Here is a 26,877-nt window from a genome sequence, read left to right as displayed (position 1 = left end):
CAGGGTGTAGTGGCTGTAGCTGTTGACAGCTACATTTGAGAAGCGTGTTTCAAAAAATGTTCAGCAGCATATGAATACAGCATGTAACTTTTCCAAAGAATCTATGAACAAATAGATTAATTTATATGGTGGTCTGGGATGGTGCCATTTTGATGCTACAGTAGCCTGTAGACTAGCCTAGTCATGTTGTTTCCATTTAACACAACTATGCAGATATATTCTAAGATATAGTCATTTAAATTTATATAATAATATAATAATAATAATACCACCGAACTGTAAAGTATTCCATGATGTGTTCATTTAAATTTATATAAGAATAATCTATATCAAGAGTATATTTATTTAATACTAATATTTTTTTCTTGGCTTTCGTTAAAAAAGCTTTAGTTTGGCAGCAAACCACAGGGATGCTTCTCTTTGGAAATGCTTCTCTTTTGTTGACAAAACATTTATTAAACATTCTCATTACAAACTTAACACGTTTGATGCATATTGCATTTTCAAATGCATGTTATAACTCAGCACTTCAGATTACATATTTATGTAATTACAGTGCAATTTTTACAATCTGATAATTGTACTAAACCGTATTGTGTTCTCAGGAAATGTCCAAATGAATAAAAAGGCCAACTGACAATTAACACTGTTTTGTATATTCTCCAATGTTCATGTTAATTCGCATTGGGTTCTTGGCGAGTGTTATTTTTAGACCCTGCGAAGTTTGATCGGTGTGACAGCCTCGTGGGCAGCACGTTGACTTAAGGTGTCCCAAATTCGAGTCCCAGCTCATGGACATTTCCCGATCCCATCCCCCTCTCACTCTTCCACTGCGCTTCCTGTCCTCTCTACACTCTCCTATCAAATTAAGGCAAAAATGGCAAAAATAAAATCTGCACCCAAAACAAAACACACCTTTTTAACAGAGAACGGACTGATACAATGAGAATATGGATTTACCTGGCAATGTACTGTCCTGATGAGGGCAGCTCGTGTTTGTTGGGTTTGTCAAAACAGTTTACCATATTTTGGATGAGGGCTAGATCAGGCCGTACAACCGTGGCCGTAGTAACAGCTCGGCTGACCAGCTGCAGGGCATCACGAATGTAGTAGTCCAGCGGTTTGCGGTCGACCTCTCCGTAGGCCAACAGTCCTAAAGGCAGACCAATAGAATGAAGGGCGTCTGGGCTTAGGGGATGTCCCATAATCCAATGTACAGTGGGCAATGTCAGCCCCAGGTCATGCGCACTGCGCAGAACGGAAGAGGCACACTCCGGGTCAGCCCCGAAAAGCAGGACCGAGGCAGGTGGAGAAAGGTCCTGATTAAAGTGCTCAAACAGGAAGTCAGAAATATTAGCCATGTGAGGTGTGCTGTGGGAGAGGTTCAGAGCGGCCCGCAGGTGCCAGTGTGAGGGTCCCCAGCCGGAGCGGCCTTGGAGTTTCAGGAGATCCAGAAGACCAGCGTCCTCCCAGCCTTGGCAAAGCACCGCCATGCTCTCCTCCCAGCCACTGCGCTGCAGGACGGCTAGAAGCAGCTCCACAAGTCCTGACGAGGGAATACGGGTTGTCATCTGCAAGTGGAAGCGATTCTGAAGACAAAAGAGGCAACAGAAAGACAACATGGTCATTAAATTATCAGACTTTGCGGTCACAATGTGACTTATATCTCACAATTGCAACGTTAGAGCTCACAACTTGTAACTGCATCTTTACTGATCTCACAATTGCTACTCTTTATCTTTATTTGTCATAGTTGTGACTTTAGGCCTTACAATTGTGACTTTTATCCAAATTTCTTGAAATGGCATCTTCATTACTTTTAATTGCGACCTTAGATCTCATAATTTGTGACTTTTTATCTTTATTTCACATAATTGCAGCTTTATTTCTTTTGTAATTTGGACTTCATTCCTCACAGCTGTTACTTTTTATTTTAATTTCACATAATTGCAGCATTATTTCCCATAATTGTGACTTTAGTTCTTACAATTGTTGATTTTTGTCTTTATTTCTCATAAATGCAACATCATTTCTCTTCATTTTGACATGAGAATTTAAGTTCCTCTTAAGGTCAAAAACAGAGTAAGTGCTTTGCTTCCTTTATCAGAATCCACATCCTTTCAGCTTCACTCTTCTTGAAGTTCACTCCTTCCTCGTCAGTATGCCACTCACATGAAATAACAGAACATTTCCCGCCATCTTGTATTCTTGGCCACAGTTCTGCATGTCCTTCAACAATATTGCTAGTTGTGCTATTGATTTTGTACCATAAAACCAAAGGCCGTAATAAATTTCCTTTCTCTAACATGATCTTGACAGACAGTGCTACACCAGCAGTTTTAATGCCATGCAGAAAAAAACGTCCCATTCCTCTTCAGCGACTACTTATGTACCGTTAAACACAGATCATTGCACACTCTCAGGATGTGCATCTCAGGATTGACTCATCTCAGAATCGACAGTCTGATTTAAAAGGCCAACGTTTATTCCTTGACCTGTCTGACGCGTTAATGCAGTGGCCCTCCAGAGTCCAGACCGCAGTGGTGGGAGATACAGGCTACTATTCTGAGTTTATGAGTCATAAAAAAAAACCTCTTTCCAAGTTTGTCAATACAGCCGGAGAAAATCAAGGGTTTGATTTAAATTGATGATGCAATGCATTTCAACAAGGTTTACTGAACCAAAGATCAGATCCAAGGCAGAGAAGACCTCCAAGAAGAGTTTAGAGGGTATATTGGGAATACTGTGAGATGCATGATGAAGACATGCACAGAAAATGAAGATGTATAGAGCACTTTGGGAAAAAGAGTTGGGGTAAGATGTGCCATTGGGAAATCTATGGTGGCCCCTTGATCTAGCAAACTTACAAAATAGCCCTTCAAATGATTTCACACTCATCAAAGCTTCTGCAAAGTGTTTTATTATGCCAGTTACACAGAGGAATTATATAATCATAGTACACCGATTCAATGAAACTACCCACAACCCTCACATGTACCGATTTAGTGCATATAAATTACATGTACAATTGCTTTATGATTGAAGCACAGAAACCAAAGCACCTGTCTCTGGATGATGAGGATAAATCGCTCTAGTGTCTAATGCAATCTCTGCACATGCAGCTGAACTGATGGGACCCAAATCAACTCACTCCAAGTCCCTGCAGCTGTTGCGTTTAGTCACTTGAGACTCATCAGCATTATCATCATCAGAAACACACACATATTACAATATCCGGTGCAGCATGCGTATGCATCCCGAAGAGACCACGTACAGTTGTTTAAAGTTTTTTTTTCTTGTCATGGTGACCATTTATTTGCTGTTAATTAAATAGGGTGATCCAAAAAATGTTGACTATGACCAATGCTCAATCAACACAAGCTCAGCACACCTGAGAAATTGATAGGTGCGTAGGAAAAACACTCCAACAACGATGTTGTATCCAATCAATAAAAATAATAATATCCCGCACACTATCAGTCCATGCTAAATGTAGAAAGGTATTATTACAAAAACCGACGATCGTTCACTTGCCCTTAAGTTGTTCCAAACCTCTGTGAGTTTGTTTCTTCTGTTAAACAGAAAAGAAGATATTTTGAAGAATGTGTAACCAAACAGTTTCTGGTGCCCTTTGACTTTCAAAGTATTTTTTCCATAATATGTAAATCAATGGGATCCAGCAACTGTTGCTGTGCAAAATGGACTTCCCAACAGTTATACTAAAGCTACAGATAGCAAGTGTTTGATTTGTAATGCTGAAGTGTATTTTTATAATACTAGATTATGTTGTATTTTAAAATGAGAATTTCTAAATTGATATAAAACAGAAAAAGAATGCACTTGTGTTATTTGTGTTTTCTAATTTAGCAAATTAAAAACTACTTAGAGTAATTGGACAGCAACTGATATTACAATTATGGCATTGAACTTACAGTAATGAACATACAGTAAATCAACTTGGAATTTGGTACATTGAACTTAAATGTAGTATGTGTATTAACAGTCATTTTAAGTTTAATTCACTCAGAAGGTATTAGTACACATTACTTAATTGTTTAAGCCAGTTTCCTCAAAGTAAATTCAGCAGTCAGGTTCAGTGTTGTTTTGTTGAGTCATTGGACTAAAACATTCTTCAAACTATGTTCTTTTCTGTTCCATAGAAGAAAAACCCATAATAGGGCACATTTATAGACTGATTGTCAATCACCCAAAAAATGAAAATGTTGTCGTCATTTTCTCACCTGTCTTTTTTTCCTCTGAACACAAAAGATATTTTTAAGATATTGTAAAGATTTCCATAGTATTTTTTCCTATACTATGGATGTCAATGGCTACCATCAACTGTGTGATTACAATACCAACACTGGTACACAACAGACAAATGAGAACAATCCAGTTTTATAAAGAGCTCTAGTAACTCCCTGATGAAAAATAAAAATGCATAAATTGCCTAAAATGGTTTGCTGGTATTAGCAAATTTTAGATGATTTTTCTTCAGCAAGGTTTTCTGTATTCTGAATGCATTATTTTTTCAGAAATTCATCACAAAATAGGATAAAGATTTGTGCTGGTTTTGTCCAAAACACCAGTTTGCCTAGGGCGTTTCCAAACCTTTGGAGGGTACTGTATATATTCTAAATACGATAGCATATTATTGTTTCAAAGAGCTCAGGTTTCAGTATGCTCTCTTGGGAGGAACTGAACAGCAAGCTTTTTTTATTCTGTCAGGATAGATTTCAATGCTGCTATGTCGTGTAAATCTGACAAGCGTGTTTCTGAATGTTTCTGGAACATTCTGCCATGTACTATATGAATAAAGCATGTAATGGCCTAACAGCACGTATGAAGCAGGAGGCAGCTTTTCTCAAGGAAGCATTCACTACTGCTGGAAGTGATTGCTGAACATACAAGCATTGCTCTTCACCAGTACAGTATATGCTGTGTTTTTAATGCAGATGTGCTGGTTTCCCTATAGGAATCTGAACTAGTATAATCAACAACAAGACCATGTTGGTGTATAAGAGTTTTATGGTAAGCTGGTAAGACTGATTCATTTGTACAAGTCTGTTAAAACTGTCCATTGATGCACTTCGATTTGAATGATTTGTTTGTATTCAGAGAATATCAAAATGGTATGTGATATAAGATTATATAATAATAATGAAATGATAGAGCCTTTTATTAAAAGTGTTTATTGTGTCTTTGTTCCCATTTTATACACACACACACACACACACAAACATATAAGTTCACCTTAACTTAAAATGATAATTTACCAATGAAACTTTTGAGATGGATGTTTAGCAGATGCCTTTTGGTACGGTGTTTATTGGAGGAGATTCATTAATCTTAAAGGAGACAGGAATCCAAAATGCATATAACAACAGCAACCATAAATTTAAATTTCTCCCGTGTCAGACACCTGCATTATTCTGAAGACGTCTCTTGTTATATTGTTGTGTCCACCTGAATGCTGCTGTTATATAGGAGGATGTTCATAAAAAAAATACAATAGCCTTCTAGAGGAACCGACTGTATTCAGAGCATTAGTATTCGTTTTGATGGATAAATATAAACATAAGAGATGACAGAATGCTTACTTTCAATTTATAGCAGCTCGGGTAGATGTATTAGTTTTCTGTTTAGTTGTATATAGTGCCGTTCTCAATAATGATCATTGATATATTATACACTAAAAACACATCGGAGGCTATCAAAACTCATTCTGCTTTCTGCTCATTTGCTCAGTTCTTTCTCACATAAAAAGTGATATATTCAGCCCGAGCTGCAGCAGTTCCCTCCGGCTCTGCAGTATAAATGTTTGAAATCACTAATGTCCAGATAGATACTCAAAGAGCCAAATTACGCAACTATTTTACATGCGATTCAGCTCAAAGGCAGTGGCAAAAACAACTAACAGACTGTGTACCTGTATCGTGACTACGTCAGCCAAACTTGTGAATATGTAAGCAAAAATCTCGAAGTTTTTGTAAAGTGAGATTACTATGGTAATAGACATAGAAAGGGGAATATTTTAATACTGCAGGCTGCCATCATAATGCAAAGTGCTGGCATCATAACGGCAGCTAATCAACATTTATGAAGCTTTACGGCTAATGCAGACTCTGCATAAGAGGAACATACTTGTATCATTTCCCTAGGAAGTGAAAGCATAAATTGTCCCTAAACCTCCATAAAGCCCTGTTTTAAAATTCATAACATGGTGAAGGCAGCCACAAGGAATGGACAAGATGTTTTTTGTATATTGATTATCACGAGGATGATGTATTGAGGAGGTTTTCTTTCGTGGAAGAGGAAATGCTCATCATCAATAGAGACGAGACGTCCCATTTTGGTGTCAGCATCAAATTAAATTTACAAAAGTGTTTTATATACATAGAAAGCATGTTGAATGCGAGTAATGTGACTGCTTTGATGTTTCAAGTAACTTTTGCCAAAATATTGGTATATTTGTATTAATGTAAAAATGAAATGAAAAATACTTATTCACTCTATTAAAGAATAAGTTATACTGAATTTTATTATATTTTAAACAATTAAAAGTGGTTTAAGGGATCGTGGCAAAAAAATGGTGAAGATTTAAAATGACAGGGCTGTGCTGTGATCCTTAAACACAGACTTTTAATATCATCTAATGAATTTTGTTCTAAATATGCCTGACAAATCTTTTTGTTATATGAACTATCGTTACACTGAATAACATTTTAGTGGGTGCCTTCTGTAAATCATGGTAAACACGTATGACAATCATTATTTTTTGCTAAGGAAAAATACAAAACTGGACAATGTAATGTACAAAATCAAAATGTGTATGGTCTCTTTAAACATCATTTAGACGGTCTGCTCCAGTCTGATCAAGTATTCTTGGCCATACGCTGCAATGTGAACCAGCCCTTTTGCCATTCGGTCAAACCACGCATGGCTAACTTGTAAATAGGTTTTTTTTTTTCTTTGGTAAGAAGCGTTTGCCAGGAACATAAATGTGAATTTAAATGTAAATTAATTTCTCTCTGCCAATTCAGACTCTATCCTTCTAAATGCATCATCGTTATTATAAGAATGCAACCCAGGGAGAAAAGTTTAATCAGCAAATACACTTGGATTAAATATTTTTTAGTCTTCAGCTAATTGGGTATGTCAAGAAAATACATTATTTGGAACAGAAGATTCTTTTAGCAAAGTAAAACTACAAAATAGTTCAGAAGCTATAACTGCTCAGTAAGAAGCGCCTATAATTATTGCAGAAAACACAGGCTTCTTCAGCAACTCAGCCCAACATCACCATTCAGTTAGCCTCACAAACAAATAATACCTTCCAGGACAGTCTGTGACAACATTATGAAGACCACCTGGTCTTGCAGATGAATCCAAAATCAGCAGACCTGCTGCAAAACTCATGTATTGTCTAGACCAGAGTTGTAGGTCAATGTCTTTGAGACCCCGACCGGTGAACAGAAAATGATCCAGATCAAGACCCAACACCTAGACTAATACCAGATAGCCTTTGATTCAGACCAGGCCCGGTTCTGCAGAGGTTCTTTAGAGCTCTATCTACACTCAGAGAATGATCCCTCTAGATCATTGAAATTGTGGAATGATCTTCTCAATGCTTATCTGAACAACCAAGTTGGTCTAAAGACACATCATCTAAATGTATTTTTTTTTTTGTTATGCTGGTTGGAAGTCTCCTCACATCCCAAAAGCAATCACTAAGTTATGTGATTTAAATGTATTTATATCGTCTGTGCAAAATGTTTGTGCAATCCCTCAGTACAAGGGCTACAATAGGCTTTGGAGAGTGATTTGCATGCAGGGAGGGTGGAATCTTTTGGGAACTAGTCCGTACCTCCATCACCCTAGCCCCAATTTTGCCCCCCAAAGTTCACAAGTGAAGCCCCTCCCACGCTTAACGGACAGTAGAGACGTTTCGTCCTGTGGATTTCATTCGGAGGTCATGATAGTGTGCAGTGAGGATTCAGGGTGACAGGAGGCAGAGGGCAGCTGATCTCCAGAGACTTCTAATAATTGCCGCGATGACTCTGGAGCTGGGCGTCCCGCGGGCTTGACCGGCGCTGATTGAATTCCTCTGATCTCTGCTCGGTTCTGGCTCAGCTGAGTGCATCCATGAGACAGTGTTACTGGAGTCAGGAATGAAGTATTGATCGATATGTGTGCTTCTCTTTCTGTCCTCTATCGACTGAGATGCTCGCGTTCCTGTTTGTGCAAATCATTACTTTAATTTTTGAGCAAAACATTACTAAACGGCCATGACTGACAACTCAACTTTGTGTGGTGTAAAAAGACATGAATGAAAAAGATCAAATAAATCAGACTTTTATTTTATGTGGCATGCTTCCACATCAAAATGCAAGAAAGATGGACCTAGTGTTTTCTGATGTTTCACAAAGGAAAGATATTGCTTTCTGTCTTCTGTGTCTGAACTTTGTCTTTGTATATTTTCTACAGAGAAAACTTACTCAGACTCTATAATATTCTATTTTTATAAATATGTAAATAAATAGAAAACTAATAAAAATAGAATTGTATTATTAATACTATTATTATTATTAAAGATTTATTCTTGAGAGTTTTATGTTTGCATAAATTATTGTATGTATGTATATATATATATATATATATATATATATACACACATATATATATATATATATATATATACACATATATACACACACACACACACACATATACAGGTATATATAATGATTTTCACTCAAAATATTGATATTCATATTACTTCAAAACAGATAAATGTGCCTTTTTCATCTCAAAGATCTGATTATTTGCCTATAGCCTTAATAGATTCCCAGTCAATGCCATGTCAATCATCAGCTAATTAATATTCATGACAGCCTTCTCAGTGACATCATAACCCACCCATCTTTGTCCCCGCCCACAGTAACACTTCCTCCAGCACTACTGCCACATACACACACTATGCTCCTGCCATGGTTTGAGAGGCCTGCATTTGCTTACCTTATTCTCCCTTTCTCATCCCAATAATTACCTGCCATTCTCTACAATATGTTAAGTAAAAAGAAGCAAAAGCACAAAATAAAAAAGTTAACCCACCAGCTGAGCTCATCTAAACTCACTAGTGACTGAGGAGAAAATGAGATTCAGCTACATCCTCCACTGCAGAAACTGTGGATCTGTCCCACAACTCCCTCAGTATCTCTGCATTATTTGGTACCTGACAGATTGTTTGTGACCAACCACCTGCCACAGGCACAGATGTCCGACTGAAAATGTTTCAAATACGAAGAGTATATTGAAGAAGACCTCCCCATCAGGACATGCTTTTCTCCTGAAGATGCTCTGCAGTAATGGAGTAAATTTTCTGTTTCTTATTCAAAGATTCTACTCTAACCATGATATTACAAGTAAAGGTCCATGTTAAAAAATACATGCAACGCCTTTTGCATAAACATGGCCACAAACAGAAGAACATAATGTCATCAGATTGGACACAAATGTGACATAAATGACTATTTAGGACTGGGTATTTCCTAAACATTTGATATATGGATATGTTTCTTACTAAAATGCATGGATTTGCTACAGGAGGCCTTTATATATTAAGGCATACTGTATAAACATTTAAATTGCACATAAAGTAGTTTTTAGATAAAATTTTACTGATATAAATATGTTTTAACTTCTAATTCTTTGCTGAAACATAAGCATTTAAACATTGGTAATAATAAGCCGTTTTTAAAAACATTTATACAATTATTTAAAATGAATAAATTATACCCAATTCTCACTATTAACTAGCATGCATATTACTAGCATACTGGCTGTTTATTAGTAGACTTATAAAGTGCATATTAATGTAATTTTCAGAAAATAGGAGTGTACTGAGGAAAACGTCAGTTAATAGTGAAAACTGGACCTTAAAATAAAGTGTGATCATAAAAATAATAATCAAGAATAAAAATTATACTCAATATTATGAATAATATTTATAATATTATTATAATTAATATTACATAAGCATTTGAATTGCACACAAGGTCGTTCTTAAAAGTATATTTTTAATGAGACAATTTTGTTTGTATTCCAATTTGTTGAAATATAAACATTTAAACACTGTTTGTGTTAAAAACTTGTGCAGTTTAGGAAAATTCTCCTCTCTGCTCATCTTTGGCACCATCAAAATGGAGAAGCGCTAATTAAAAATCCCCATTTGGTAAATGATTTTGGCCCTCCAAACTATTTTGCGTAACATTTTCATTGCCTTAACTTTGGCGCATAACTTGTTAACGCATAGCATAATCATTTGCGCTAAAGACTTTAAACACATTCTCTCATCTTTGTTCCACACTCAGCAGGCACATCAACCAAATGAATTGATGAAAACAAAATGATGGCCTATATGTGATGGCAGTAAGGACAGAACAGTAATTACTGGATTACTGGAACAGGATTACTGAAAAATAAAGAGTAGCCCATTCATTAGCTCATTACAGATCCAGTAATGAGATTAGTGCAATGCATCGCACCCAAAAGCACGGCTCTTAACACTGTAACACATAAAAATGACTAAATACACGATAAAAAAGTATAGCATAATCTAAAACAATAATATAAAAATATACAATAAAATGTAATTAATATAATTAAAAATAATAATGCTCCCTAAATGAGTTATCATTGCATCCCTGTTGAAAATGATACTTCACATGTGCTTTCTATGACAAATGGAATAAGCAATGACAAATGCATAAACGTTGAGAACCGGAGACAAACGCATTACAGATGATTCATTTCATCTAATGGTTTCTTAACTCAGAAAACAAAGCATGACAATCCCGTCAATGTGATCTAGGAGGAGAGTTCAAAATCTAAAGGGCAAGTAGAACAATGCATTTCACTGAACTGATGAATATTTGCCTCATGCATTAGCGTAAAATCTCTTTAGTCAGGGACACAATTTGACTTTCCATCTTAGAATCTAACTAGACACATAAACCAAGGACTGCACAAGAGATTTACAATAAAGGATGAGCTCTTAAGGCTGGAGAAGAGGGCATGCTTTGCTATGGATGCTCATGGAGAGGGTAACGTAAGGTCAGACTTAATAAGATCATTAGCTCAGCTCTGCGGTGCTTACAGTTATTGGGGCTAAACCACTATTTCATTATGCTTTAAATCATTTGCTGTTAGTTAGTCAGATAATGTTTATTGCAATACTGATGATTTCAGTCAGAACTCAGTCACTATATCAAAAACCTGAAGTGTAAGAACAGCAGATTTATAGATGATTAAAGACCGTATGAAAAGCCATTAAAAACTAAAAGAGTTAATGACATATATAAATATCCCCAATGAAGAAAGGGAACCAGCTAGTTTAAAACATTGTATACATGTTGGTTTCACATCATTTTGGGGGGGAAATAACACAAAACATTTATATATTACAATTTTCAATAATAATAATAATAAATATGTTATTATAATTATATAACAACAACAACAATAACCAACAATACCAAAAAATATATAATATATAATATTATTATAATTCATATTAATATTATAATTGATATTATTAATCATTAGGGTACATAGGAAAAATGTAAACATCACTTTCAAATTAAATTAAAATTATTATTATCATTTTGTATATTATTATTATTAATAATAATATCCAACAAAATAAATAAAAATCAATATTATTATTAATATTTATAATATTATATTATTATAATAAATAATAATATTATAACTGATATTATTGGGAATATGGGCATATTGGAAAAACGTCACTTTTAAATTAATTTCTAATAATAATAACCAATATTATGAATCACATTTATTATATTATTTACCTTTAATTTATATTATTTACCTTTAATTTATAATTTTACCTTTAAATTAAATTGATAATAATAACAACAACAATAATAATAATAATAATAATACAAGTTTTCTTCTCTTTTTTTACAAACTGAATTAACCTTGGCATTATCTGATATTTAAAGAATCTTACTTACCTTGACACACAGTCATAAAGATCTCCTATATTATTCTTTTCTTTTTCTCTCTCTCTAATTTTTTATAGCCCATAATAAACCATGAAGACTGATTCTTTTGATCCTCACTTAATGAAGTACAGCTGTCATGATCAGTAGATCAGACATCCCTTTGAAATAACTGTTCAGCACCTGCTTTCTGCAGGCCGTAGTAGGCAAACATTAATTGCAGGAGGCAAAACTACAGCTGCGATTGGATTCATCTGGCCTGAGCTGCCTGTGCTACAGAACACCAGCAGAACAACTTTTGTCTAAAACACAGAAATATAATGAAATATATGTGAGAAAATTGTCTAGCCTGCAATGGCATTTGCCTGAAAGACATTTTTAGGATTGGACTGAACAAGCCTCTGCGGTCTCTCCTACTTGATGGAAAGGTGCGCTGGACTTTGTTAGAGGTCGTCAGTGTTGGGAAGGTTACTTTGGAAATGTAATAGGTTACCGATTACAAGTTACCCTACTTAAAATGTAATAAGTAGTAACTTTTCAATTACTTTATTAAAGTAATGTAACTGATTACTTTACCCATTGTTCATGATCCAGCTGCACCTCCAGAAGAAGTAAGTCTCACACTTTATATTTTTTATGTTTATTTGCGAATCGCCTTTGCTCTTCCACAGAAGAGAAGGGTGGGGTGAGCAGAGCATGTAAAGAGATAAGCAGCAATACAAGTTGCTGTGAACAGAGCTGTTTTTGACAAGGTAAAAAGGGTGTTGTTTTTCACGACCACTGAGACCATTTCAAGACGACTCTAAAGAATCATACCAACTTGTGGAAAATGGGCATCCGATGTCCCCTTTGAGGCACAGCCACCACAAAATCAGACTTACTTTAAAATCATTCTGAGGTTAAATACAGATTTAAAATCATAACAAGATATAGTTTAATAGATGATACTGTTTTTGAAATCAAATCTTTGCATAGCTATGACGGGAAACACTGGAATCTAACATTGCCTTAGAAAAAATACCTGTTAATCTTAAAAAAATAAGGCATATACATAAATCCATATAGGAAATATAAGAGTTATCGGATAAGCATGTTACAGTATAAACTTCTGAAACATTGGTGTTTCATATTTTAGAGCAGTCACTGCAGAAATCAATTAAATCTGTATGCGAGAGTGTGTGTGAAAAAAATCAGATCTAACCCCCTTTGTAATCATTTTCATAAGTAACTGTAATTTAATTACACATTTTGTCTTAGTAACTGTAACTAATTACAATTACTTTTATTTTGTAATTAAATTATGTAATTCCGTTACATGTAACTAGTTGCTCCCCAACACTGGAGGTCGTTAACTATGTCTTGAGTTCAGATCCTCCTACTTCCACATCACATGCAGAATCCTACATTTGTGGTTCCCATGTTCAGTCTGCTGTCTTCTAGGACACAGGTGTCCAATCCCGCTCCAGCTTCATCGCACTTGCGATGTCTGAAGAGCTTGATTAGCTGATTCAGGTGTATTTAATTAGACTGGAGCCTAGTGCTGGGCAATTTGACAAAAAATCTGTATCATGTTTTTTATGATTCTGGCGGTTTCACAGTTTGTCCCCTTTATATGAATCAGAATGCATGAAACAGTTGCAGAACCACTGCATTTTAATCACAATTCCAACAAAACCTAAGGCAAAAAACTGAATAATGTCAGACAAGGTCTGACCTTGTCTTTGTGAAATTGAAATACATAAAACATAGCTGCATGAATCAAAAACAGCAGACGGGCTAAATGAGAATGCAAATTCACTCTCTGACAGCAGGTGGCGCTTATGGAACAGCAGAAATACAGCGTTTCCTTTGTTACCACTGTAAACAAAGCGAGCTGCACTTTTAACCACTACATTAATATGCATTATATGGAGGTAAGATCAAAAGGAAAGGCAAAGGGAAGTGGTGTGTGGCCAATTATGGTGACCCATACTCTGAATTTGTGCTCTGCACTTAACCCATCCAAGTGTACACACAGTAGTGAACATACACCCGGAGCAGTGGGCAGCCAATGCTGCGGCGCCCGGGGAGCAGATGGGGGTTCGGTGCCTTGCTTAAGCGTCTCACCTCAGTCGTGGTATTGAGGGTGGAGAGAGTGTTGGTTATTCACTCCCCCCACCTACAATCCCTGCCGGACCTGAGACTCGAACCCACGAGTTACAAGTCCGACTCGCTATCCATTAGGCCACGACTGCCCCAGTCATGAAAATACCATCCAAACAATTCTGAAGACAGTCAGTTAGTTCCCCTCAGCGATACATTCATATAAACCCCCACCCCAATTTTCCTCAGATATTTTGTGCATCGTGAGCAGTAATCTTGCTCTGCCTGCCACAGTATTTTCTCCTCTTTGCGTTCGTCTTCAGTGTCTGCGGCTTCTGTTAACGGCCGTTTACTATTAATTAGTTGTGTGTTATCAATAGTTCAAAAAGTTCTCCAACCATTAGTCAGAAATGTATGCTGTTAACAGCAATCCCGTCTCAATTCACAATGCTGTCTACATTGCTTAGCCACTATGCCGTTTAAAAAAAATTAAAAACATACCATGTGCTTAATTCAAACCAGTTTAGCGGTTGAAACAGTATATCTTCTAGCACTAGTGGAGCCCTTGAGGAACAGGACATGCTCTTGTTCTCATTTTCAGGAAGGTTGAACTTCTGGTGATGTGCTACAGCTGTAATTCCCATGGGTGGAGTTATTAACATTGTTTGGCTGCATCACATCTCTTCCTGTTATATCATTTAGTTTTACTCATTATATGAGGTCAAATGCACATAAAAATATCAGATGTTCTATTATGCTATTTCTGGTTGACACGCTGTTAATGTAAAAGTAAAGCAGTGATTGGGGTTAAAAAGTAACTTAGTTACTCAATAAGTAACTTAATTATTCAAATTGCTAATTAGGCTACATCTTAAAATCCCTATAAACCTTGATAGAAATTAAATTACTCTTTATTCATTAAATTTGAGTCAAATATAGAATAGCATAGCCTTTTAGCTTTAAAACAACTGTAATACTTAAACATTTTTATTAAAAAAAATGTAACCTTCTTTGGTTAACAAATAGAAATACTCTGCAAAATATCTGAATAATAAAAAAAGCTTAAAAGTTAAACAATACATTTCAGTTTTGCAAGATGTTCAGGAAAAGCCCAACTAGTAAAATCCATACAGGTTTATGTAAAAATAACACGTTAACTAATGTAGGTAAGAATAAATTACTGAAATGAAATTGAAGTCACTGGTTAAATTGTATTTGACAGTGTTTAAATATTTGACATACAAAAGTTGCCCTTACAAAGGCAAAAATGCCCCTTGAAATCAATTCCAGGGTGCAAATATTGCCCCTTAATGGAAAAGTTCATGTCCTTGCATGATTTTTTGAACAGTAACAAGTAAACTATTAAAGTATAGCAAAATGATATCTGTTGTATTATATCTAATTTATGTAGATATTTATGTGACCAATACACAGGGCTGCAGTGAGCAATTCTTTCTAGACTGAGATTACTTGAAGTTGAAAATAGAAACAGAGGACAGAACATATTGTGCAGTGCATTAGTTTTATAATAAGTGCAATGGCACTTTTTTTCTTACAGAATCACAGTTACCAGTCACTCAGGGAAAATGGATATGCATTCCATAGTGTGTAGCTGACCGGGATTTGAGAGGAGTCTAAATCCCAGAGGATGTGGATTACTGGCACCGACAACTCAAATCACAGTCAGGAAACCAATATAGAAAGACACCGAGCACAAGAAGAGAGACTGAGAGACCAGCAGAGACAGAGACAAAGGCGTAGAGAGAAAACAGTTGATCTGTTGCCGACTGGTGAGGGTTTGCAGGTTGTTCTCTGTATTCAGCCTGTCAGATTTCACACTCTGAGACCCACTGTAGCATATGCAACACCTATTTTTCACAAAAATATGGGCTCAAAAACAGCAGCGCACACTGTGAAATATATCACAGCAAGGAATGCCAACACACTGCCTAACCACCCCAATGCACTCTATACACACACACACACATATAATTATCATTTTCTTAATTATTATTATTTTCAATTCTTAGCATATGAACCCACTGGTTTTCTGCAATAAGTGGTCATAAAATGTCATCAACTCTTCAACAGAGTCACAAATAATGAGCCCCCAGGCTCTTAATGCATTGTGTTTTTCTTCTCAAGCATCAGTAAATGTTTTCAGCTTTTGTAATAGCTGTGTACGAGTCCATCAGTTGTCATCAGTGTGAAAGGATGGATCTTAAAACCATAATCACTGTTGAAAGTGGATCAAATCATGGATCGAATATGCTGGAAAACCACAGAATTTGCAGGGCCGGAAGGATTTGCTGAAGAACAGTAATCAGGGACAAGGGACTCATAAACATACACATTAAACTCATGACAAAAAAAAAAAAAAACATCTTTGGGTCATCCAGGTAGCAACAACAAAATTCACTTAATTTCTTTTTCCACTGCACTGTGAATGTTTAATGGGATGTGTTAAAGATATGATTATAATTGTTTGTGTTGTTAGCTTAAGCACATTGTGTTTGTATATGTTTGTGACTAATTAAAATCAGATGTCATTGAATGACTAATTAACACAGAAAACAGAAATCGCTCAACTCTAAATAACGTGTTTGCAGGGTTTTCAGTTCAACAGTGCTTCTTCTTTAATGCAGAGAATGTGTGTGCTTATGGTTGCCAGGTTGGGGAATATTACGTAAACCGGGCAGAAAATAGGCTTATTGATTTATGAAGAAAGCTCTGATTGAGAGATTGAAACTCTTTAAATCTGGCAACCGCAGCCATGAAAGCTTGAGGAGGCTTGTTGTTGCCAATCCAAAAAACCACAAATTAACAGCAAACTAGAAGGCATATATTGCAGATAATTATGCTTAACAAATCGAGAAATTTAATCACGATTCGCATATGATTTACCCACAACGCTGAAATGTAATTTTTGTATAGAAAAACAATTGTGTTATGTTGTTGGGTCGTCACTTGATGTAAAATCTGGGTTCTGAAGCAAAACTATATAAAAAGTACTGCTATAAAGCTCAAAACTAAACCTATCGGTGCTGTCTGCCATTTCTAGACCCTGTTTTAACAAACAAAGGCAAGTTCATTAGCCGCTGCCTTTCCAGTTTGGAAAAGCGGATCAGTGGTGAATGCTATCTGCCCTCTGACTGCTGCAGCCGCAGAATCAAAACACGCCGAGATTAGTGTGTCTGTTCCACAGCTCTGAGAGACCATCATTCAGAGAACATTTGTCATAGGCCCACAGAGCCACCATAATGATAATGAAAATGACACCTTTTTTATGGATTAAATAATCCATGCCAGACTCCAACAGAGGGGCATAACTACACTTCAAACTATTCATATTATAAAAAGCTACCGAAAGCCAATGTATCAACACGCCTCATCAAAATCCATGAGGGTCAGGTGATATTACGGTCATGAACAGAGCACAGTTTTAACTAGATGTTCATGTCTCACAGGGAACCTCAAACTTCAGATGTAAACTGAGGTCAGAATCAAGAGCGCATTAACATTTTTATATAAACACAGTTGCATAATACTTAAATATTCCTGCATGTTGAAGATAGCCACTCAAAACAGAGATTATTTACATGTAACCATCCTAAAACTAGACCGTTTAAAGGGGACTTATGAAACACGGCATATAAGAACAGTGAAAAATATTGTTTTTGCCCATACACCAGTAAAGATATTTGATTGATATGATTTTAATTAAAAAGTGCATGCACCTGACAGAGTCTATTTTCTGGAAAATGGAATTAAGGAGAAATGCTCTATATACATGAACCAAGACTTACCAATTTCATCACATAAGGCCGGCAATTTGTCACAGAATTTGCTGTCATGCTGTGAAAAATGGCCAATTAATAATTTATGAAATTAACCTGTGGTGATGTACTGCACCCACTGTAGCAATCGAGGGAAAACGTAAATGACAAATAGGACAGATGATATACCTGCTCTATAGAGTTCAAGCTAAATTACATGTCTGTTTGGTAAGTGCAGAGGAGGATAAAAAGACTACCTGTTTTAGGCTTCATCAACCCCATTTCGTTTTTAAAAGCCATGTTTTTTGAGGCTATGAAAACATAATGTAACTTGATCAAAAGTTCAGTACAAAAAGAGCATTTATTTAAAGTGTCAAAAATGACCTGTTTTGAACTTACACGACTCCAGAAAAAAATTAACTACATGTTTCTTAAAATGTCTAAAATTAAGTAACAAGAGGAACATGGCCCAAGGTAGTGAAGTAAAAGTACAGGGTTTTTTTTGTTTGTTTTTTGTCGTTAGAAATGTACTTGAGTAAAAGTAAAAGTGCCTACTTTTAAATCTACTCTTAAAAGTACAAATTTTCCAAAAATGTACTGTAGTAAATGCAAAAGATTAAATATACTTCAGAAGTTCATAATAGCTGTGTGTAGCACCTACTTCTCTGCAGATCCTTCTGTAGGATCCCATTAGAAATGAGTGCTTGAAGTTTAACTTGAACATGATCCTTGATTTAGTTCAGCACGTTTAAGTGCAGATTGCTTTGTAAAAAAAAAGGGGAAGGGGCATTTCTTAAAGGCCCATCAGCAAATAAATGGGCAGTGTTATTCTAAAGGTCAGTGAGAAGATGGGGGGGGGGGGGGCACTACTGTTTTTTAGCACAAAAATAAATTTAAAGGAATAGTTCACCCAAAAATTGAAATTCTGCTGAAAATGTATTCACCCTCAGGCCATCCAAGATTTTGTTTCTTCATTGAAACTGAAGCATTACATCAACTGCTCACTAACGGATCCTCTGCAGTGAATGAGAGTCCAAACAGCTGATAAAAACATCACAATAATCCACATGACTCCAGTCCATCAATTAACATCTTGTGAAGTGAAAAGCTACATGTTTGTTTAAAAAAAGATCTATTATTAAGGCGTTTTAACTTTAAACCGTCGCTTCTGGCCAAAATACCAGTCCATAATAAGGCTTCCTCCAGTGAAAATGTCCATATTCTGTTGTCCTCTCACATCAAAATGCATTGTCATATTTGTTTTGAACCGTTCTGGACTGTTTTCACTTATAAACGGTGCTTGATCAGTGCATATTTTTCTCTTGATTCAGACAAGACATCATTTTTACTGGAGAAAGCATATTAGAGGTGACTCATATTTTAGCAGGAAGCAACAGTTTAAAGTTAAAATTGTCTTGATGCATTTGTTAATCACAAACACACAGTTTTTTGAAACATGGACTGGGGTGATGTGGATTATTGTGATGTTTTTATCAGTTTGGACTCTCAATCTGACGGCACCCATTCACTGCAGAGGATCCATTAGTGAGCAAGTGATGCAATGCTACATTTCGTGAGCTTCCTTCTACGTTACAACTTTCTACGTTAATTTTTGCTCTCAGCAGACATTTTCTCACCACTGTAATTAGCATACAATCCGTAATTAAGTCAATAATTGCTGGGGCATATTTGAAAAGCACTATTACAATGACAGTTTACATTTAGACATTTTTATCCAAAGCGACTTACAAATGAGTACATTAGAAGCATTCAAAACCTAGAGTTTTTTATTTTATTTTTCATATTTCATTTGCAGCAGCTCTCTATACTGTACGTATAGTCTAAGCTATGTGGCTGTGAGATAAATTAAAGCACTTGAGACCAAACACAACTATTTAGAGTCTCACTGAGATCTGTCCATAATCCGGCAATCAAAGGATACACAAAGTAAAAGAAGTCATTTGGTGCTCTTCCTTCCTTTCTTAAGAACTCATCAGCTGAGATTGATTTTTAAAAAAACCTCCCCATCGCGCAAAGCGTGCAGCACACATGGACAGATTGAGACGATTACTTTTTTCTTTCTTTTCTTTTCCCTCTTTCTTTTTTCTTAAAATTATCTTTCTCGGATTGAGTGTGCTCATCCCTCAATGCCAGCACTGACATTCTGGGAGATAAAGGAGATTTAATGGAAGATTCCACACCTTTTTCTCCCTCTCCTTTTTTTTTTTTAATCAGAATGACTATGCTGAAGTGTAAATCCTTTGATATTCCCACAGACGGTGAACACGGGGGTTCAAGGACAGAAGGGCGAGAAAAAGAAATAGAGACTTAAAGCCCTGAACGCAAATACTGGATCCACAGAAAGCCGCAAACACAGCAGAGAAGAATAAAGAGCTTTGCTGGATTATATGAAGTGTGTGTGTGTCCGTGTGTGTGTGTGTGTGTGTGTGTGTGTGTTTGTTTGTGTGTTGTTATGGATTATGATAAGTGTTTTGGAAATCTCAGTCAGGATGACATGAAGTGAAGAGGAAACAAGACAAAATAAACACAACTGAAAAGCATACCTAAATTCATTCATAACATTCAAACAATAGCCTTGTTTAAAGACATGATAGACAAGATTATACTACTTTATGAGATGTTAAGTTTGGGCTTAAATCTAAGGCAGCACTACATGTATGGATGGATAAAACAATGCAACAATGCAGAATGTATTGAAGAGATGAATTCAGTACTCATAAAACAATTGAAACTATATATGCAGGAATGTTTTCACATGTCTCGGAAAAATAAAAATAAAGCAAATATTAAATAATAAAAATTATATAATTAAAATGATTAATTTGATACATTTAATAACATTTATTTCATTTAAATATATTCATATTCAACATAAATAACATGAAAATAGTGTGTAATACTTCCAGTAAAAATAGTTCACACAAAAATGTAAATTCTGTCATCATTTACTCTCCTTCATGTTGTTCCAAATCTCTGAATTCTTTTTTTCTGCTGAACACAAAAGAAGATATTTTGAAGAATGTTGGTAACCAAACAGTAGCCACTGTTTTTTTGTTTTTTTCTCCATACTATGGAAATCAATGACTACCGTCAAGTGTTTGGTTGGGGAAAATGTCTTTTTCCCAAATACAAAGAGTGAAAACCCCATTCACCTCAACACTACTCACATCTCTTCTTACTCATCTGAGAAAATGTTTAATCTTAATTAATCCACTTCCTAGACATTAACGATTAAACAGGTGAAAACAGTAGCCACGGTTTACAGGCCAATCAGAGCCAATTAACAACAAACTAATATTTGACCCAAGGACCTGGAACGATAAAAGAGACAGCCAGAGCCAGCTTTCCAAAAAACAATCTTATGCAACAATGATCTCCGTCAGTGATGCTGCTAACTCAAGGTGAAGGTTAATGACCGCAGAAGTTTAGCGAAACATGCTGTCATTGAAGTGTGTTAATGTGCTCCAGTGGACGAGCAGTTTTACACGGCAGGAGACGACACAGTTTGGACAGGAAAACATACAATTAGAATATCCCAGCATGCCAAAGTCACATCCTTGCTAAATGTTCTGTATATTATTTTAGATCAATTTAAAAGATTTACCCCCCCCCCCCCCTCCCTCAATTACAAACATGTTTTTAGAAAAATAAAAACCTTAGTGTTGATTTTCAGCTGTCAAAACTTTAAAAATGGGTCTATGAAAATAGAAGTGCCCATGACAAAGAAAAGGAAAAAGTCTTTTAATAAAACATACATTTTTAAGTTCTCACAAATGTACTCTTAGTAAATATTTATTTTTGGCATCAATGTAAACCTTCATCTTTCGAAAATTCATATTCATAACACTGCATTAAATGAGAGTTCATTGTTTAATTTTGTAGGAGAAAGAGTATATAAGGTAAAAATAAGGTTTGTAATAATAATAATTTTGGTAACACTTTAGTATAGGGACCAACTCTCACTAGTTATTTGCATGCTGCCTATTATTAACATATTGGCTGTTATTAGTACTTATAAAGCATATATTCTGCATAACCATATAATCATTCCCAATACCAAAACTTAACAACTACCTTACTAGCTATTAGTAAGCAGCAAATTAGGAGTTTATTGAGGCAATGGTTTGTTAATGGCGAGAATAATCTTAAAATAATTTTATTTAACAATACTAATATTTATGGCTGTCTTCATTTCTACATTGATGAGTTCATGTAAAACATAATTTACTGCAAATCAAACCGCTCAGAGATACTGAAAACACTGACTTATGAGCTGCTCGTGTGTAAAAGGACACGAGTTGTTTTTAATAGATGATTTTGCATGATATCAAGGCAGTTGTATCACCCTGACACATCTGACTTAACACCACCGGTGTCGTTCTTTGCAGCGTTTTCTAGCCTCCACAATGAGTGTGCGCAGACACTGTACTGACACTGTGATTGATGAGACCAAAGATCAACCCCTGCAGCCCAACGCTTCATTAGACAAAAGGGGAATCAATCACGACGGACGGAAACCTTGTACCACAGTGGAATGAGAAAGAACCATGTCAAAATTTGATGTAAAGTTTGTCTTAATCAAAGTTCAGTGCAAAGAGGTGATTCTGACTTGTGGAGAATAAAAAATTCATTGATTAGTGAAGGAATCTGCCAGAATCCATGAGCTTTAGATATATTGCATTTGCTGTCATCACTTGTACAGTTGACTTGCGTCACAACGTAGAAAGGCAATAACAAGCGTTCAGTGGACAAGCTGCATTGCTTCGGCGTTGATAACAATAGCAGGATGTTCGGCTGTTATCAGGCATTTAGGGAGTAAAATTAATTATGTTGTTAGCTTTTGGCAACAACAAAATCAAGAAAACGTGTAAAATTAATTTATTACACATGTAAACTGACAACTGACGCTATAAGAGAACAGAGATTGAGAATGCTCAACGGGATTTCATGCCTGCTTCATGAACAGGGTACAAAATAGGGCCAGAAACTGTTCAAAAATGTAGAAAATGGATTACTTAAAATGTTAATTGACTTGCAATTTTCGTTATACTGTAGAAATGCTCCAAATATTTATCATTATTTGCATTAAAAAAGGGACATTTATTTAGAAAACATTCAATTTTTGGTCATTTTGATCACATTGAATGGCATACCAAATCGGTGGATTATTTGCATCTATAATCACATATCCATTCATTATCTGCATGCAAAATGTTACATATAAATACATATTTGGTCATTTTTGATCATTAAAATTTGTATCACAATGAATGCGATACCAACTGAGCGGATAATACGCATCTATACGCATAACAAAACACATTGCTCAATAAAACAAAATATTGTAAATCAGTTCAATAAAAAAATGAACAGAATAAAAAAGACCAACAAATACACTACTGTTCAAAAGGGACTAGATTTTTGTTACACAGTAATTTTGTTTATCAAGGATGCATTAAATTAATCAAAAGTGACATTAAACTTTACATTTATCAAAGGATCCCAAACAAAATGTATCACAGTTTCCAAAAAACTTATATTTAATATCCATTTGTCACGCTTCGGAGGAAGGGAACGAGGAGACAAGGAGTTCTTCACAAACGGGAATCTTTTAATTACAAACTTCAAGAGACGTGGAGCACAGGCAAGACGAACACAGAGTAACACTTTTAGACAGCACACAGAGGCAGGGAAACACAGGGCTTATAAAGGACAGACTAAACTAGATAATTAACAACACACCTGGAACTAATGAACTGATAACTAGAGGGAACGAGGACAGGAACAGGAACACCAAATATGGGCACGAGAGGAGGGGAAACACGAGACACAGTCTGACACCATTACATTAATTAATGTTTTCAGCACTGATAATAATCAGAAATGTTTCTTACAATAGAAAAAAATTCATTTAAATTGCACTAATATTTCATAATGTAACTGTTTTACTGTAGTTTTGATCAAATGAATGCAGCCTTGATGAGAATAAAAGACTTCTTTCAGAAACATTAAAATCTTACTTAAACATTAAAATATGAATTACTCAAAACAACAGAGAAAGGAATAAATTGTCCCCTTAAGAAAACAAAAAAATCATGCTAAAGCCTGGTTAATTTATGTTAGATAATAGTTTATCATACTTACTGTATCAAATAACTCTCAAAAGACTGAGAGATCAGTGTGCATCACAAACATATGCAGAAGATAAAAGCAAACAAGACCTAGAAAAACCTCCATTGTCAGATGATCCAGTCTGTCGACATGAAAAGAGCTTCTGCTTCAGAACAAATGAATTATTGAAAGAAGTTATGAATGAATTCCAGGTATAAAAAAAACATTGAATGCTTAGTACATTCTTAATATAGCTCAAGCGAGGATTTGACTTCATTTACATTTATTTCTTCTTAGCTGAATGCTTTCTTCCTGCAGCAGAGCTAACAGTTTGAGAGGGCATTTTATCACCTGTGCTAAAGGTTTCAGCATCTAGATGGAGGACTTCTATTACTTCCTTTATATGAACAGAAGAAAGTCTATAAGAGTGCACGACTGCAGGAGGGTCAGTGAGAACTCAGTCGCACTAGTCTAATAAAGAGAACTAACGAGCAAATTGGGAGCTATTTGTAGTAAGGACTGGATTTTCTTGGCTTCAGCTTCGCGTTAATAATAACCCTGTTTAAATAAGATGTGTCTGTGTGCACCATCATTATGTGGACTCCTAAGGATATAGATGTGGTTTTCGGAGGACTGCTGGCTCTGATGTGCTTTCATTATCATTGCTGTTGGGCCCTTGAGTAATCCTGACTGCTCTGTAGCTGCTGCAACACGGCATTATCTGTTTCCCTCAACCTCTTGCATTTGGCCAAGGTACAGTGGTCTTTCCAAAGAGCTTAAAGAGGGCTTGTCAAATAAGAACACCAGATTTAGGGTCCAAAGACCCTGTTATTAGGCTCTTGAACAGAACTGGAGCTAGTAGTGGGTGACTTGTAAGGGCTTTTCAATGGTAAATAAGAACAACTCTGTTTAGAGTGTAAAGAAAATGTTAAATAAAACTTATGTTACTTTAAAATATAATATCTAATAATATATACGAGCAATACCATGCTCGTAGCCGTAAGATATAGCTGTATATTGGCACGGCTGTGGCCGTAGATAATCAGTTCGCAATTTCTTGTCGCCATTTAATGGCAGAAAAATGTATTGAATAAAAATATTTAATAAACAACAACAACAGCCATCATAAAAGTTGCTCTGACATACAGCATTAATGTTCCATAAAGTACAACAGATTTTGCTCTCAGCCAGAACTATTTGCTCTGGAACAAATAATAGATTAATGAGACCAAAGACTGGCTGTTAGATTTACCCAAAACTAATTATATCTCATGTTTAACCACTATAGAGACATCTGAGCCATTGGCAAATTCCAGCAGATTTGGCTGAGGTAAGGCGCTGCTCTCAGTGGGTTTATGAACGCTGAATGCCCGTTGACGTCCTGGAGCCCACATCTCTCAAAACTAATTTTCAAACAGACGTTATCTGTATGAACAAACCTCATATTTGAAATCTAAACAAGTACATTCTCGCCTTAAAAACTCTAAAATCTACATTCTGAGACACAAAAACAGTATTATTTATAAAATTATAGTGGATTTGGGCATCCGCCATGACACTTGCTGCGAGAAATACTGCAAGCGGAGTGATACAAATGGTGAAACTGTTAAGAGTTCCTATATCGCTTGAATACCGTACTGCTGGAAATGGCTCCCAGCCAATCAGATTCCAGGACCAGAAAGAACTGTTGCATAAATTATAATACACTACTGTTCAAAAACTTAAAAAAAAAAATCCAGCAAACTTTATTCAACAATACCACATTAAATTGATCAAAAGCAATAGCAAACTTCTATGTTGCCACCAAAAAAAGAAAGAAAAAAAACAGTTCTCAACATATCAATAATAATTCAATTTTTTTCACCAAATAATTATAATTCTGAGAGATCATGTGACACTGAAGACTGAAGTAATGCTTCTGAAAATTCAGCTTTGTATCACAGAAATAAATTACCTTTTTAAAATATATTCAAATGTAAAACAGTTATTTTAAACTGTAATAATATTTCACCATATTAACCATAAACTTGGTGAATTTCTCTTCATCCCAATTTTACTGCTTTTTCCTCATTAGCAAATAATGGTTTTATATTATGTAATATTTCAACCTTCAAGCTCATAACAAATATGGTTTTAAAAAGAGATATTATGGATTGATGCATTACAAGCCAAAATATGTAATCGTGAGCGTGTCTGTCACTGACAAACTGGTTAGAACAGGGAACATATTCACTATTCATTAAGAGTTTTCCTTCAATAAACTCCTAATTTTGCTGCTTATTAATAGTTAGTAAGGTAGTTGCTGAGTTTAGGAGTAGTATTAGGGGATCTAAAATATTGTCATGCAGAATAAGGCATTAATATGTGCTTTATAATTACTAATGTACAGTCAATATAGGCATGTGAATAAGCAACTAGTTAATAGTGAGAAGTGGTCCTTAAAATAAAGTGGCACCAACAAACCAAGTTGGTCATGACCCCGTTACTTTTGGCCTGAAAGTGGAAAACACGATCTATTTAAAAAGGTTTAATCGTTCTTCTGTAAATCATCCAAGCTGGCACGTGTATCATAGGACGCCAACAATCCCAATTTGCCAAATATTTTCTGATTAACCATCACTAGCCAGTTTATTCTGTAATATCTGATGGCTTTGTTGGTGAATCTGCTGGCTTGTGCTGTTTACAATTAGCTTTGCAATGAGAAGAAGCAGACTTCAAATAAATATGCTTGAATAAAGCCTGTGGTCTGGTGAGGAGAGCTAAAAAGACTCATAGCCATAAACCTTTCATTAAAAAACCACAACAAACTGTTATAACGCAATAAACAAACTGCTGTAGCACCACAGAGCGTAAATCGC

At 35.6% G+C, this 26,877-nt stretch overlaps 1 protein-coding gene across 1 annotated transcript in view; it reads right to left on the bottom strand.

Moving 5' to 3' along the window:
* Window positions 1-26,877, bottom strand: part of LOC306856635 (glutamate receptor ionotropic, NMDA 3A-like) — a gene marked incomplete at both ends in the record, with an annotated part of 54,090 nt that overhangs the window by 9,109 nt on the left and 18,104 nt on the right. The window contains one exon of the mRNA XM_079395993.1: window positions 961-1,589. Within this exon, the coding sequence (XP_079252119.1) occupies window positions 961-1,589 (629 nt within the window). The remainder of the gene's footprint in view (window positions 1-960; window positions 1,590-26,877) is intronic.

The sequence above is a fragment of the Barbus barbus genome (genome assembly GCF_936440315.1).
Source record: "Barbus barbus genome assembly, chromosome: 37".
NCBI lineage: Eukaryota > Metazoa > Chordata > Actinopteri > Cypriniformes > Cyprinidae > Barbus > Barbus barbus.
The sequence above is the reverse complement of the archived record's forward strand: the minus strand, read 5'-3'. Positions and strand labels throughout refer to the sequence as shown.